The 17,421-nt window shown below is 40.6% G+C and overlaps 1 protein-coding gene across 5 annotated transcripts in view; it reads left to right on the forward strand.

Moving 5' to 3' along the window:
- The window catches only part of STK4 (serine/threonine kinase 4), a 79,535-nt gene that overhangs the window by 40,233 nt on the left and 21,881 nt on the right, over positions 1-17,421 (forward strand). Inside the window, exon 11 of one of the 5 annotated variants that reach the window (XR_006415686.1) lies at positions 11,797-11,918. The exons of 2 other annotated variants lie outside the window; for them this stretch is intronic. Coding sequence is in view for 2 of the 3 variants with exons in the window: in XM_044440249.1 (XP_044296184.1) it covers positions 12,109-12,123 (15 nt within the window). In the remaining variant the exon portion in view is untranslated. Of the gene's footprint in view, positions 1-7,085; positions 7,096-11,796; positions 11,919-12,108; positions 12,386-17,421 lie in introns of those variants that run through there. 2 more of the 5 variants (XM_044440249.1, XM_044440251.1) reach the window with 2 other exon arrangements.

Genomic DNA, 17,421 nt, shown 5'->3' on the forward strand with positions numbered 1-17,421 from the left:
CCCTGACAAACAGAAACATGGGCAAGACAATCTGCTGTTTGTTCAGAGTGTTCCAACATTTCCTAAACATTACCATGCTCCTGCCAACAAGGTGGACTAAAGGAAGGAGAGAAGTGTGCTGCTCTGTTCTTCCTTGTTTGCTTTTTAAAACTCCTCCTGTCATGATGTTGTAAGAAAACTTGAGGGCTTGTTGGAGGGCTCTGCATACAGTGAATCCAGCATTTTCCCCATTCTTCCTACACCAAGATCATCTCCTTCTGCAGTGTCAGATCTACCCTTGTAAGAGAAGGAAGGGAGATGAGAGATCAGAGTGGGAAATCTCAGGGGTAGTGAGATTGTAGCCATAAGAATCAAAACACTGTTACATACAAACATCTAAAAGATTCTTATTTAAAGCAAGATATTAAATTATTTTAAAAGAATACAAATAAAATTAGCAAGTTATTTCAAGTAATAATTTGAATGTATGGCAAGCAAACAATCCATCTAATAATCCTTACAATTATTATTATTATTATTATTATTATTATTATTATTATTATTATTATAACATTTCTATGCCGCCCCTTGCCGAAACCTCGGGGCGGCTTACAACATGATAAAATACATTGAAATACAATAGTACATGATAAATTACCATTAAATATAAAAATACAAAAAATACATTGATTTACAAATACAAAATTAAAATTATCAGTATAAAATAAAAATATAGGAGGAGAAAGAGAAGGAAGAAGAAGTTGCCCAGGCCAGATCATATGTTTTAACAATTGAAATGATGTTTAAATAAAAAGGTCTTTACCTGGCGCCGAAAATTAGGCAGAAAATAACAGTTCTGATTTTCATTGAAATAGTGTGTAATAGTGCTGTTCGCTAAATTTGTTTCACTCCTACGGTGGTGTTTAGAGGTATAAAAAGCATCAGAGTTTACCTGATTACTTCATTATCCTACAAGTCATGAAAACAGTAAAAGACTGGAAGACTCTAAAAACTAAAGGGCTTAGGCTAGTGGTATATAGCCTATTCACTTCTGAAAGCAGCTCTTAATTTTTCCTCACCCTAACAATCACATCATGTTGTGTAAGGGATTTTTCCCCTCTTCACAGCAATAGAATAATTACCCTATTTTTAATGTTGTCAACTAGGAAAGAGAAAATTGATTCTTAGTGGTTGGCACTTCTTCAGCCTGTAGAAGAGGCGGAGAAGGTCAGGGGACCACTGTGAGCTCTGTTGAGAAACTGCCTTCACTGGGTTTTGTGCTCATCCTCCAGCAGCTGGTTCATCAGGCTATAGCAGAAGGAGGGAGACAAAACATGGCCACTTCACTTGCTCCCTTGAGAGAACGTCAGTTTTTGGTTTTTCTTCTTCTAGGTGGTCATCTTCTTAATTTGTTGGAAGCCGTCCAATAGCAGCATGCTATTGGTAGCATCTGGTATAACTTTAGGAACTGATCCCTGAGTCACCTTATTTTCCACTTCCCTTTCCATCTTTTGTTTTCTTCATACATATATTTTTAGATTTTGAGCCTGTGGTCAAGGGGCAAGCTTATTTTTATTAATCTCTAAGCTAGTTCAGCAGCTTTCTGGATGAACAGCATTAATAGCAGTGCTTTAAAATCAGTCTTTCCCAATCTGTTCCTCCCCACCCCTTTCCTGATATTTTGGACTAACTTCCATCAGCACCAGCCAGCATGTCAGAGTTGAGAAATGCTGGGAGTTGTAGGCTAAAACATCTGAAGGGAACACGGCTGAGGAGGACTGCTTGAGATAAACAAATCTACTGACAGTTTTGAAGAATCTCGACTCTGATTGTTGGACAGATTATAAGCACAACTGGATCTGTGTCAGTCAAACCTTTCTGTTTCCATAGACAGCGGTGCTAGAGGAAGAGTTATGTTTTGTAGCTTAATTAAATGTTAAAGGGATTTTGACAGTTCGTTAACTGTTTTAGAAAGGAAAAATCTGTGTTCCTATATTTTGGTAAAATTAATCAGTCATGGAAATCTGGACAATGGGTGTACCTGGTGAGCAACTCCTGGTTACTGTTACGGCTTCTCTTGCTGATCAGACTCGACATATGCCCTGCTCCTCTCTCTGCTCAGAGCTCACATCCCTTGATCATACAGGGTGTTAAAGGTGGGACAGGGATATGGGAGGTGAAGCTCGCATAGGCTTTCCATTCCTCATAATGGCCTGGCATGCTTTTATTTGCATGTGGGCTGGGATGGAGGGAGGTGGAGAAAACAGCTGTGTTAAGCATTTTGAGGATCCCTCCATGCATGGACCTGGATCATGCCTTGTTGGGACATTTGCTAGTGTTTAGATAGTTTAAATTTAATGTCCGAGCTGTTCATTGTGGTCTTTGTTTACTGCTGAAAGATCAAAGTAGATTCCAGTTCAAATATGTGTACACATCTAGTGGACTATATAAGCAGGGGGATAATGTGCAAAATACACCTTGCCCTGGCAGGTATCACCCCCTCCCCCCCAATCCCACCGGTGTATCACAAACTGCTTTGTCATGAGGCAGAGGAACATAGGAAGCTCTTCATATCAGGTCAAGCTCTTTGTTCACCTTCTAGACCGAAATGGCCTTGCCTTACTGTCACAGTCTCTCCAGGGCCTCAGGCCACAGTCTTACAACCTGCTTCCAGATCATTTTAAATGGAGATGCAAAGGACTGAACTTGGACTTTCTACCTTCAATGTGTATACTGCCCCATTTTGCTATGGTCCCTTCCTATAGTTTTCACTTGCAGCTGTTTTTAATTTACATACTATTCAATAGACACCTTTAAGGACAAAGGTTAAACTTCTGAAGAACCATATTGTGTATTTAAGATGCAGACATATTAATGTAGTGTTTTGTATTTGAATGGATACTACAAAACCTTTGCATAAAACTCTATAGGTTACAGCTGTTGGAGAGAGTTGTGCATACAGAATTTCCAGTTATAATAATCCAGAGCAGTTGTAGTGATCCAATAATAGAGGCTTGAATGCCATTGCACCAGTGCATGTAATTAGTCACGTACTGTTGCAGAATTAAATAAATCATGCTGCCCTTTTTATCCTGAAGGTTTTACTCATATGATGCACCATTTCCTTTTTCTTCAAGTGAAGTATAGCATAATTTGGGGTTTACAACTTAAGAATTACTTAGTAACATTTCCAGTCTTCTCAAAACATCCTTAAGCTAAGTAGGTCCACTTTCAGGTTTCATTTATTTGTCAGTTGGGAGATGTCTAAAAAAGCTTAAGAGGTTAGAATGTCATTCAGTGCGCAGGTTTACTCAAGATTGTCATGGAAATACATACCCACAGTAAATACTTGGGACTATATTATAGTTACATAGAGAACTGCTTGTGCATAGGTAAAAATAAATGATGCTGCTATGTCTAATAGAATAGCTTTTTAAAAATGTAGCTTTCCCCTTTAGCATCTCTCAGTATGGCAAACTCTTGCCTATATTAGCAAGAATATTGGGAGGGGGAAAAAGTAAGAATAATTGGCTTTCTTCCTGCTTACAGTACAAGATGTTAAGTGTTCCTTTATTAATCACTCTTTAAAAGCAAAGAAGCATAATTCAGTGATTGTGTTCCTGATCTGTGATATGAATCTAAACAGCTGTTTTCAGTACTACAAACTAAAGAACCTTTGACCATGTCATCCTATAGCTGATATTCCTGCCTGTATAAATGAGGTTGCCTGAATACATACATTCTAAGATATGCTGGGGCTGTAATATGGAGGTATTTGCATTACCATAGCATCAACAGCATCTTTCACTACAGAACATGGTGGCAAGAGCCAAAGTGCTTGTAGTGGGATTCTTCAGTGGTATCTTTCATAAGCCCTCTTGTATGAACTGCAGGCCAAAGGCCAGTCTAGCCCAGCATTCTGTTCCCTCTTGGGCTCACCCAGCAATTTGTATAAAGAAGCCCTTGATACTGGAGAGAATGCAAAACCATGACTAGTAGCCACCGACATCCTTATTCTCCATGAATGTATCTAATATTAGATTAGGTAACCATCTCTACACCCTATTGTAGCAAGTTCCATGATGTAATTACCTCTTGCTTTGTGCATTGCAAGCATAGTATTTCTCATCTGCAGTATTCCTGGCCTGGTATATGTCATGCTGCTGTTTAGGCTTTAAATCACATTAACTCATACTTGCATTAATCCCGCCAGTTTTGAAACTCTGTTCACAACTGTTGTTCCGCTTTAATGTCTCTAGGTTCCTTAAATTTGCCACTGCACACAATGTATCTCATGGAGGCCAGGTGCAATCCAATGTCTGTGAACTGCAGTACTGTAGACATGCCTTTAAAAAAAGCACTTCCTGATCCTTATTTTGAGAGATATTGGTAAGATTATGCATCTGCCATGAATCTCCAGGCATATAGGCCAAATATCAGATGTAATACTTTTGAGAATTTTGGGACAACAAATCTTGTGCTTTGGCTCTGTGGGAATCTGCTGCTGAAAGTGTTAGAAACGTCACATGAAATCCGTAATCATTCTGGAGCTCTACAGGATGTCCATTGTTTAGGATGTATATCAGGCAAAGAGGATGTTATGCAGGTTCATGACTGGCTACCTGTTAGGTGGAATGAGATAGCCAACTCAGTAAATCACTAGTTATTTAATTTATTAATGTTATATTTACTGCCAAGGAGAGTCACTTGTGGGATTTCTTTTTCTCAGGTGCCCAAATGACTTGGTCAATCATGTGCACTGTGTATTTTGAGCTGAGTGTGGAGGTGGGGAGGCATTTGCAGTACTCCCACAGGCACTAAAACTGTCTTAGGCCAGCCCTAAGCAGATTTATGAGGCTGAACTACTGACTCATCTGACCTATGGGTGTAAAGACTGTCTCGGGGGGACCTGAGGTTCCATTCTGACACTCTAAGAATCCCCGGAAGGTCAGGCCCCTTCCCCCAAGCACAAATAATTTGGTGATTTCCTGACTTTCTGATAGGTTAGAATGCCTCTCCAAAGGCTGAGAGAGTTAGCAGAGTTAGTGTTGGACTAGGACTTGGGAGATCTAGATTCTAATTCTTACTTAGTCGTGGAGCTCACTGGGTGACTTTGGGCCAGTCATAGACTGTTCGCCTTAGCTACCTCACAGGGTTGTTATGAGGATTAAATGGCAAAGATGATGACTTTGTAAGCCATCTTGGGCTCCTTGGAAGAGGAAAAAAGTGCAATGTAATAAGAAGAAGCTAAATTGTGTCATTTTTTCTCTGCCCCCCTTTTTTTGGGCTTGTCAACCACTGGAATGCTAACCTGTGAGATGCTTCAGGCTCAGCATGGAACCTTTTGTGTGTAAAGCATAAGGACTAGGCCCACTTCCCCCAAAATACAGCACTGCAGGGTGGATACCTCAGACTGAGACTCTGAACTGGAAGAAACAGTGGAGCTAGACTGTTTAGCTGAAATGCCAAGGCCAGCCTGCTTTGAGATACACCAAGCAGCTGGTGAGAACCTCTGGGGAGACACTGTAGAAGAAAGAAGGTCAGAAGGAGAGGGGCTGACCACAGGCAGGGGCAGAACTCAGTCCCTAATTAGCTGGCTCATTTATTTGACCTTTTACATTGTATCAAAAAGCCAATCCTGGCTGACCAGCTTCAACATAAGACTGTAGTAAGAAGTTCCTTGTTTTGATCTGCTGGGAAGGGAAAAGGAGAGAAGGTGAGATGGGGAGAGACCAGCTCATGACACAGAACATGTGCTGCTATTCAGATATTGCTCTTTCCTTAAATGTGCAGTATTCTTTAAAACAAATTCTTGACCTATGACTGTATGACTTAACAGTGATTTAACAGCCCAATTTCAGCTGTATTGACATTCATCTGAGTCCATGTTGGGCCATATTTGCACATATAAACAAGTACTCCTGAGCAATTGTGAACTATGTATGCAACCTTCTCTCCTGGTCCCTTTTTCTGCAAACACAGGAAACACATCAGTCAGTCAGGTTTGTGCCATTTTTAGCTTTTGCTTCATTGTAGTATGGTTTATCTTCTCCTTCAGTCCTGAAGAAGTTTGAACTGCCATGCACAAAGAACTCAGTCTTATTACACTAAAGCATTTATTTGTTCCTGCCAGCTGCATCCCTTTGGACGTCCATAAAACTACTGTATATATCTCTCCTTCAGACCCTGTAAAAGATGTCTCAAATCACAGTAAATGCCTTGCCATTTATGAGCAGGGAGAACTTGCTATGTAACTGCCCTAACCGTGCTGTACATTGTGGCAAGGTAATGTAGCCTCCCAAATCTCCTTTCTTTTCTCTAGCCTAGTAGGTTTCTGGGCCTATTCTGAGGCAGGGCTTTGTCTAGGAAGCTGTATTTTAATGCATCTGTTAGCTCAGTTCTCAGAATAATCATTCCATGTATGAAGTGCATCACTCACTCTGACACACGTGAGTTTTCTTAAAGAACATACATAGGCCCACCCCATCATATGGATTGGGACTACAGCAGCAAGAGGAACGGGTTTGGTTCAAATCAGGCCCCTGCAACTGCTATTTATACTTTTAAAAAAAGTTGCAGTTGCCGATTTAATACCACAGCTTGTTCTGTCCGAAGTAACCATGCTCGCTCTAGCCACGCCTCTGGGATTGTGTGATAAAGTGTGTTTCCAAGATATAAGTTTGTGTACCTTTGAATCCTGTAGCCTAAAGAAATATTAATATTGCTTATACTTAAACTGTGAATTGGTGGTGTTTACTTTTACTTCCATATGTTCTGGGAAATGTGAAGAGGCAAATAGGAATCGTAACGTAACTGCATTTCCCCACTCTACTGCATATGGAATTGTGCTTGCTTTCACTCAGTCTCAACGTTTACATTTTTAAAACTTTCTGAGTAACTAATGCTCTGTTACCATCAACATTTCTACTTTGTTTCTGTTACACAGTGGTAACAGAAATTAATGAGGATTTTGAGCAACTTCAGGTATGTTTCACATTCTAAGCATTGATATATCATCTCATTTATAACTTGCTCTGAAGAATGTTAATGGTTTCCCCAGTTGTGCAGAGGAAACATCTATTATGCTTTCTCAAAATGATTGATAGTGAGGAACTGCAAGATGCCAAGTGATTTATTGTTCATTGATCAGCAGAAACACACTCTGGTTTACAATGTCCTGTCTGCAGCATTGCAAGTTTTGGGGCTGGAATCATTTGTCTTATGAACAGACTGGTATCCTGATACTTCACCTCCCCTCCCCTCCATAGTTTATTTTCTATTTTAAATACCAAGGTTAAATTGAACATTAATAACTTATGGAACAATTGAGAAAGAATGACTACAACTCCTATCATGCCCCAGTTCTGGCTGAGGCATGCTGGGAGATATAAGCCTTTCTTCCTGTCTAAATTTGCATAGGGTTGTGCTTTAGATCTCTTTATTTCTTCTTTCCCTTTTTTAGTCCCTGTTTGTTTGATTAGCTTCATCAAAGCCTTGAGCACTATAGAAACAAGACTATTCTGCATGTGCCGATTTTCAAGGTCAAAACAAGAGCATGTATCTAAACTTCCCAGTGTCTCAGCCTTTATGCTATAGGGAACAAGTTTTATATTGACAGAGTGATTTTGGAGATTCCCTGCCATGGCAATTCTCGTTTAGAAATTAATAGATTGCTTTAGAGCAGGGGTCCTCAAACTATGGCCTGCGGGCCAGATACGGCCCACCAATGTCATTTGCTCGGCTCGCCTCAGAGCTTTCGGACTCATTCGGAGAAAACGATCTCCGAATGAGTCCAAAAGCTCTGAGCCAGTGCAAGTGTACTCTGAAACTCTTTCAGTTTTGGAGACTAGCAGAGAGCCAGCACACACGCCAGATTGTAACAACTACCTTCAACTGCACATGCACTGGCTCTCTCTGCTAGCTCTGGCTGGTTCCTGCTGCTCTGCTGGTCTTGCCAGCGTGAATTGTGCACATGCCGGCTCTTCCCTCTATTGTACGCATGCATTGGCTCTGAATACAGAAGAGAGGAGCAAATATGGTACCGGACACTGACCATCTCATTAGTCAAAAGCAGGGCCATACTTCCCATTGAAATACTAATAAGTTTATGTTGATTAAAATTGTTCTTCATTTTAAATATTGTATTGTTTTTTCCTGGTTTTTTGCACTACAAATAAGATATGTGCAGTGTGCATAGGAATTCATTCATATTTTTTTCAAACTATAGTCCGCCCCACCCCCCCAACAGTCTGAGGGACAGTGAACTGGTCCCCTGTTTAAAAAGTTTGAGGACCCCTGCTGTAGAGAGCTTGATTTTGAAGGATGCATACATTAACTATTAACAGTCTCCTCCAGTGAAGAGAGAACTTGGGTCATGTCCTGGCTCCTGATCTCTAATGCAATGGGGATTTATCAGTAATTCTGCTAGCAGAAACATCTGTTAAAATGAAACATAAACTGTGGTGCACTTAAGATTTTATGATTCAAACCCAGCACTTTTACTGAATCTGAAGGGGTTTTTAAGTCCTCCATAATGTCCACTGGTAGATTGCAGGAAGAAAAAAAACTGCTTAACACTGCCTATGCAAAAACACACCACCCCTCTGGTATCACACTTTGACCATTCTTTAAATGTGTGCTTGATAGCTTTGTATGTTAAACTGGAGGTGAATGGATTGATGCATCTTGGCTGTAGTTTATCATAGATGATCCTGTGTTTTAGAATGGGATAGTGTTTTAATGTGTCTGCACTCTGCTGCCTCCATAATGGAGAAGTTTTGTCTCCATACAAGCACTGCATAATATTAGAATTTGAGAAATGAAACACTTCAATAAGATGAATTTCTGTACTAGTATTAGGCTTTCTTGTGTTGTATGGTTTTTAATTAAATGTTAGATGAAAATCTATAGTGTTGAAATAATTTTTGATGCAAGCACCTGGTGCATTTTCTTCAAATAGCATTTCTTGGCATCAGTATTTCATGATATGGATAGCTTTTCAGCTAGAGCATTCCCATTCTGCATAGACAGGGCTTTGTGCAGACTTTACTAAAAGTGAAAAAAGGTAAATTCTGCATCAAAGTAGTTCAGATTCTGTGACAAGAAAAACAGGTTTCTAAATCTTGTGCATGTTTCTTTAATACAGATCTTTTTCTGCTTCGGCTTTTGCAGAGTAAGGCAGTGAAGTACCACTCTCTGTTACTTCACTCTGCTTCCTTTTGAGACTTTACCAGCACTTGAAACCATAAAAGTTAGAGATTCCATTCATTATGGACACAATCCTATAATCTCCAAATGTTATTTGGGTGACCATAGAATTTTCTAAAGCTGCAGCTGCAATCCTGGGGCTGGGACCTCTTCACAGCCGGCATGGAAAGAATCACTCTAACTGCCTCCTTCTCCAGTTTCAACTGGGCCCTGGAGGGGTGGAAAGGAGTTGTGCCAAGGAGAGGAGGCTGGAGCCAAGGACTTGCACTGATTCCTGTTTGTTTCTTAGCTTCCTTCCCTCCTGCTATCTAGCCGAAAACTGCCATTGAGATAAAACACTCATTGTGAGGAATGGCACCAGTAGAGATTCCCGCTGGTGCACCCTATTCTGGGCTTAAGGTGATGTAAGCTTCAGAGACATACTTACACTGAGGGCACAGGATTGTGCCTGAGAGCAGTAATCATACACACACTTACTGAAGAGTAACTCCCATTGATACAGTGATCCTTCCTTCTGAGTAGATATGTATAGGGCTATACCGCAGAAATTATGATACCTTATTTTGTGCCTTTCTGCACTTGAGATTCTGTTTGCTGTCATTTCCAGACTACATATCCATCAGTCTGACTTCAGGCATGACATAGGAAGTCAGGGTCTTGCCAAAGTCCTTTCTCTGTTATACATATGCAGTATTTGTTTGTTTGTTTTTTAGTGATCTAATGAATTTAGTATCCAAGGAACCTCTGACATTAGGAATCCTTTATGAAAGAATACCCCATCGCACACCTTTCAGAATCTTTTTTACCATATATGAACATGATGCTGTTCATGACTGCTTTATAGTTCATCCTTCATTTATATCAAGATACATGCATACATACATACATGCTCAGCACAGAAGCTGTGAATTCCGTGGCATCCCACAGTGGGAGCCTATCACACTTAAATTTAGAAAACCTGTAAGTATTTGAAATTTGGAGAAGTCAGGTAGCTTGAAAGGTTTCCAGATCCTGGCACCCTTTTATCTCTCTCCTTAATTGGGATAAAATTCCCACTTCACAAGATAGGCTCATCATTAAGTTTTACTTTTTTAATAAACTGATCTGATTTGATTTGTAAAAAGTGTATATCTCGATTATTGTTGCTAAGGTCATATAATGCTATGTGTTATCCATCTGATTCTTGAAAGTATCACTTCCATGAATTTAAAAGAGGCTGTAAAAGAATGTTCTGTTCTCCCTACATATGAGCAGTATCTGTTCTGATTAGCTGAATTAACTAGCCTTAAGGTTGCATGGCCATGGGGTAGCCCAGTGGGATCATCAGTCTAAGATAGTCTCCTTGAGTTTTGGTAGTAATGAGAGTCAGTTGTAAGGAATTGGAGGCAGGGGTCAAAAGAGCATTTGCTCCTTAGGAGATGGAGAGAAATGCATGTGACTAATATGCAGAGAATCTGGTTGAATGGTCTGTTAGTGGCTTTTGCAAAGAACTCTGACTTGACCTTTTTGACTTTGTGTCCCAATTAAGTATTAGTGAGTGGCAGTACCAATGAGGCATTGGACAAGTTTGAAAGATGGGACTTCATTCTGAGGAAAACAGTGAACCTTTTATCTGCTAAGCAATAGCCATAAAACTTTACTTGAAAAGTTTCTTCTGTTTCCTTTCCAAGTCAATTTTGCAAGTATGAGATAATGTGCTAATGTATGCCATGACAGTCTGTTCTGTGGCTTCTGTTTTGCTTATCCAACGCTCTTTGGGAATTGGATATGCTAGGGTTATTTGAGAGTTAAACAACAGACTTTGTGCACTTACTTAAGCCTTGCATAATCCATGCCCACTGACTTTGCATGACATGATAACCCACAAATTGCAGCTTGGACATACAAAGTGGTGCCTGAAAGTGCCACAGTTTAGCATGGATTAAAGGTTGCAGCTTCTGGTACGGCATGTGATATATGGCCATCATGGCTAGTAACTGTCCACCATAGTCTCAAATGCTCTTTGTCAGTTCCCTTTATATCGGACCTCATTATCATAATACCCTTTATGAATAGTTTTATTTTAGCATACAGTAAACGGCATTTGACACTTTATTTCCCATTCCTCTGTTACACCAGGTAATCTTAGGGAACATGTACCTTACGGAACATGCACCTTAAAAGATGGTGCTTGTCCACTAGATTGCTTTGAAAGATTTGAGATCTTTTGCTGGGGTTTTTACATGTGCTTCCAGAGAGAGAACAGCTTTGCATTTGCACAGACACACACAACAATTAGAAACTAAAGGAAAGCTTATTCAAGCAGAAAATACAGAGTAGCTTTCTAGTTTCTAGGCAGCCAATTTTCCTGTTGCATCCCATTCATATGCTATATTTCTAAGAGATAAAGAGCCCAACAGCCTCATAGAGATAGGCTAATAGAAGATGAGAGTTTTCTAGACTACTACCTGTCTTTTGGTTGTCCTGAATGCTACACTTTCAGTAGCAGTCCTTTGATTAGGCAGGAAGGGATATAAGAAGTCCACATTCCAGGCTGGGTTGTCAAGTCTATGTTCAGAGCTTGCTTGCTTTCATTTTCTAAGTCCCTGGTCCTTAAACTTCTTTCAATAGGAATGGGAAGCTTTCCATTGTTTCCCAGACTTATGTTGACTTGATGGGTGCCTGATTGCTCCTGGTGACCTTATCTATTGCTGTCCACTCTGTGATCATGTCTGTTTTCTATGGGTAAAAAGGTAAGTTCTTTTCTGCATTTGTTGGCTGCTGTTGATGGAATAGTTTGCAGGGGTCTTAGGACAATAGTTGTCATCCTTGCAGGGTGGTTTTGTCTAATTTGTCTAGGAGGAAATGTGTTGAGCTTGACCGTTTTGCTTCAAGAATTCCAGCATTCATTATTCATAATTCATCCTTATCTCATTCACACAGGTTAGCCCAGGATAATAGGTCCCCACTGCTGAACAAAGGCTTACCCAGCATGGCTCGGGAGCCTGTCCTTGTGGCACTACTTCATGGCCTGGGAGCTTATCTTTGTGTAGCTAATAATGATAGTATATGCATGTGCTATACCCCCCCCCCCTTTGAAGAGATCCCTTTTAAGCTCTGTGTGTGGTGGTGGGGGTTAGTCCCTTTAAATAATGTACTGCCATCAAATTTGGCACTTTCACTGGCCCCAATAAAAAGCCTTGTGAGACACCACTGCTTGTATCATTCCATTGCAAGAACTGCCCATTTATTCCTACTGTCTGCTGTCTGTTTTTAACTAGTTAATGATCCATAAAGAACCTCTCCTCTTATCTTTCGATTGTCACATTTGCTCCAAAGTGAGGCAATCCAGTTTTAGAATTTCTAATGAATAATATAATCTGAATATAATATAATCTGAATAATATAACTCCTACCCACATGCTATTTATTCTGAATATTTTGTTTTGCTAGTCACATGCTAAATAATCTGTTTTAAATATTTGAATGAAAAGTTCTGCTTCTACTTGCTAGCTTTTTTTTTGTCTAGAAGGTGGAACTTCATTCATGTTTAATACTTGATCTGCCCTTATCACCTGTGAATGCACATGTTTTTGAACAGGTACATAAGCACTATTTTTGAATGTGAACTCCAAAACAACCTACCATCCTTTAAATGTGTTGAACTTCAAACAACTTCATTCCAACAAACATGACCATGCTGATGTGGGGTGATTGGAATTGTAGACGAACACTGCAGGGGTGTGGGATGCATCAAGCAGGAATCTTTGCTTCCATTCTCAGAACTTTACTTGAAACCTTCCTGCACTTCTAACTAGGTAATTGGTGGTGTTAAATGTGTGATGTTCTCTAGCTTTTATTCTGAAAACCAAGTTTGTTGAAAAATTAGTTCATAAGTTGGATCAACAAAGTTTTGAAATTACTGGAAGCAATTAAAGTAGCATTAAAGGTTGCTTTTCCCCTACAGATTCTGGGTGTGGACTTTTTATCAGTGAAAATGTCCTATACATCTGCATGGAAGTAGAATTATATAACTTTGGCCAAGTGCAATATGTAGGTTAGCTTGACTGAATTATATTCTCATAAATGTAGACTAGTGCTGTTGCCAAGTATTGTATTTCCTGTCTTGAAAATAAGAATTTTGGAAGCTTCCAGTGCTTGTCTCTTGTACAATTCAGGTACCCAAGTTTTTGCTCTGCCTTGGATTTTAATCAGAGATGGAAAGGATTTTGTGTCCTCCATGCTTCTCTTTGTAACTACTGTTCACCTCTTTTGATGCTCTCCCAGCAGTTACAGGGTGTTTCTCTTCTGTCCCTGGCATAGAGACAGACAACTTTTTCCATTACTCTTTTTGTGCTCAAGGGCACATTGGTGCCTCTACATTTTTCAGGATTCTTTTTTCTTCCTCCCATTTCCTTTTATTCTGGTGAAAATTCCCTGCTCTGTACCTTTCCTTTCTATCATCCTTCTGCCACCATCTCTCCCCCTTCCCCCATGTTGCTGCATAACATTGAGGAAGTAGATAGTCTTTCAATAGAATTAGGGAGAAGGAGCAGCTGAAAGTGTGGTGCTTGTAGAGTTGATGTACATGGGGTGGGGGGTGCTCTTGCCAGGAGTCGTAATGGTTTTTTAGTACCCCTGGGTTCTGTGTTACCCTTGATCTAATGTTAGTTTTCTGTTACTGTGGTAGCGTGCCCTTGGCAGCATGTCAGAAACCAGAGGTTGCAGGAAGAAATCTCCAGCTAAATGGAGTGAGGACGGGATCCCACCCCCTATGCCCGCATTTCTGGATGTATAGGAAAATCTGATGTGACTCAGGATGGGTTTTAGAATCAACTAAACTAATTTGATGGGAGTTGTTTGAAGGGAAACTAGTTTTCTGAGTCTGACCATGGGAGTCCTCCCTGTTGATAATACAGAGACTGCTGGATGGAAACAGAGACTGGACCAGTTGTTCATCAGGATAGATTACTGCTTTCCATATTTAAGCCATAATAGGTGAAGGCAATTAGAATTTAGAGGTGATCGTGAAATTGGAACCTCTTTGACAATGGAGCCAGTTACGCTGCAGCTGTTCTTACCCACCACCAATTTTTTGCACCTTTTTCTAGGGTAAATATGGGTCTACTTAGGTGACTTTAAAAAAAATAATAAGAATTGGGGAATGGCACATATGCCAGTGCTGTAGTGGCACAGTTTGAAACTCATCATGAGTGCTTTCATCATTTTGCTTTTAAAGAAAATCTATTGTCATGGCCCCATTTTTCATTCTTTTACATTATTTGTATTCCAAGCAGCTAAAACTCTGCTTTAACTCTCAGATCATCCTGGAAAAACCACTGCCTTTGCTTTAAAACATGAATCACAGCCATCTTAACCTCACATAACAGTTTACAGGGTGTGACTCAGTCCTATGCATCGTAGCTGACAGTAAGCTTCGGGATGCTTGCTTATGATCTCACAGGTTCGACTTGACATGCACACTAAGCTTTAACAAAAATACTCAGCCAGCTGAAATGCAGCATTAGGACTTAATTAGAAATGAAAAGATTTTTGCAAAACATGGTTGTTTAAACTATTTGCATGAATTAGGAACTCCATAAAAGATTTATGAATCCCATCCACACTTTTTGTCTGTTTCCTCAACTGCCAAATGTTTGATGATTTCACTGTTGTTGTTGTTTGTTGTTGTTTTGTATTTGTGCCCCTTCCCTTCTGAAAGATCAAAATGCCTCTTCTAGGGCTTAGCTATCAGCAGCAAGAACTTTAAGATGAAGTACTCTGGCATTCTTTTCCTTCAGCCCAAAAGCTTCTCCCAAAATCGAATTTAGTCTTCTGGCTAGAAGAGGTTTGATGCTTCTGCTCTTAACTGTGAGAAACTGTAGGAAAAATTTGAAGTTCTGTCAACTTAATCTCTTGTCAGAAAAAGATGGAGCTTTCATTCACCCTGGTTCTCCAAGAGATTAGATGATAGTGTCAATTCTACGCTGGAAAAAGATCTGGATTTGTGCTTCTCCTTAACTACACTACTACATATAGCTGCCTGAAGGTAGTAGTTTGAAAAATCCAATATGTCACCCCTTCAGCTGTTCAGGAGGTAGTCCTGTATACAAGGGGTCCCCCACTTTTTGGACCTATGGGCACATTTGGGAATTTGAGAGGCTGATGTGGACACCACCACAAAATGGGTCACATGGAGGATGTGACTAATTACATCAGGGGTCCTCAAACTTTTTCGATAGGGGGCCAGTTGAAAGGCCATGGCTACATGCGCAGGCCGGTGAGGTGGGGTGCCTGGGAGCATGGGCTGGTAAGGTGCCGTCGGGTGCGTGTGAGGTATCAGCGGCTTGCTCGCTCGGAGACCATCTCTGATCTAGCGAGCCACCACCTCCCTACACTGCAAGGCAGCAGCAAGCGCGCGCCTATGGGAGGCAGGCGGTGGCTTGCTCGCTCAGAGACCATCTCGGATTGAGCGAGCCACCACCTCCCCGCCTGTGCAGCAAGCACGCGTGCGGGTGGCAAACGGCGGCGCAGGCCAGATGGATGGCCATGACAGGCCGGATCCATCCGCGGGCCGTAGTTTGAGGACCCATGAATTACATGATGACTGCTATGGGACCCTGGCTAGAGAAAACTGAGCTAGCAGTGGGGGTAGGAGGATCATAGTCTGTGGCTGGCGGGGAGGGAAAATAGTAAGAGTTAAAGAAAAAGCAAGGCTAGAGACTAGGTGGAGGGAGAAACTGAGCTAAAGAGATAAGGGACTAGCAAGGTTATTGATATTATTAGATTTACACCCCGTGTTTCTTCCTCAAGGAACTCAAGGTATCATATAAGATTTTCCTCTCTATTATATCCCTACAAGGATAACTACCCTGTGAGGAGGGTTAGCCTGAAAGTCTGTGGCTGGCCGAGAGTCACCCAGTGAGCTCCATGGCTGAAGGGGAACACAAACCCAGATTTCCCGAGTCCTAGTCTAAGCGCTGCACTACACTGGCTCTCTGGCTAAAGGCTGGGAGGCAGGGGGGAAATAGCAAGGCAAAGGACAGAGGGAGAGATGCTAGAAAGGAAGAGAAAGAAAACATTTTCTGGAATTTTTATATTAAGAAAAAAGGTTATAGACAGGAAGTGGATAGCTTCGTGAGCACCATTGGAAGTTCTCCTGGGTGTCATGTGGAAACGCCTCCCTAAATACTCAAAAAATTGTCTTCTACCACGTCAGACCCTCTGACCATTTAACTCAATATTGCTTATGATGACTGGCAGCAGTTTCCTAGAGTACAGGCAGAGTTCCTGTCCTCTGTTATTTCATTCTTTGTTAGCTGAGATGGTAGAGATCAAACATGGGACCTTTTGCATTTAAAGTATGTGCTCTACCACTGAAGAGTAGTCCAAATACTGTTCATACCCTAGAGGTTCTATAAGAAAAATCATATGGGTGTAGAAGATAATGCTTTCTTGTTGTGGAAAAACACCTGAAATCCTAAAGTAGAAAAACGTAGGAAACCAGACCCAACACTGTAACAAGGACCACATTCTAAACAAAGTGAAATATCTCAAGGTAAACAAATAGAGACATTTTGGATGTACTCAAAAGAAATCTGTGCTTCATGAATCTTAAGCTCTTATTTGTACAAATAGAGGGTAGTTATGACTTTTGTGCTGCATCTGATCTTTGAACAAATGGATGTAATCAAATTCAGTAAAGCTCTCTCATTGTGTGATGCTTTTTTGCTGAAGGCAATTGATGTAGAAGCTCGCAAAAGTTCAGTAGGGTTGAAATGATGGTAAATCTAGAATGTCTGTTTTCTCATAATTGTGAAGATCATAGCCTTGGCTCCTGTGGCTTAAGCAGAAACACAACATTTCAGCTTTATACTGCTTAGGTGGCTGCAAATTGCACTGACTTTTATTGATGATTCTTTCCTACTAACTCAAATTGCATTTCAGTCTTATTTTTCATCAGTATTTCCACCTTAATTTACATCTGTAGGCTGCATCATCATTACTTCCATCAGCTGTTATCAGTATGGAAGTGTTGTATCATGACCAGTTGACCAGGCAGCTGTTTGTCCACTGTATTTGCAGAATATTGGACTAGAACATTTGCTGTGACTCATCATGGCTGCTCTTAAGTTCTTATGTCTGTTGTAAATAACATTTATTCAGAATTAAATAGGCAGAATGCTCTTCTCAGATGGCCTGCTTTAAGCAAAACTAAAGGTACCTAATACCGTTGCTTTGTGTATAAACCATACA

The sequence above is a fragment of the Varanus komodoensis genome, unplaced genomic scaffold (genome assembly GCF_004798865.1).
Source record: "Varanus komodoensis strain SLA01 unplaced genomic scaffold, ASM479886v1 scaffold37, whole genome shotgun sequence".
Taxonomy (NCBI): domain Eukaryota; kingdom Metazoa; phylum Chordata; class Lepidosauria; order Squamata; family Varanidae; genus Varanus; species Varanus komodoensis.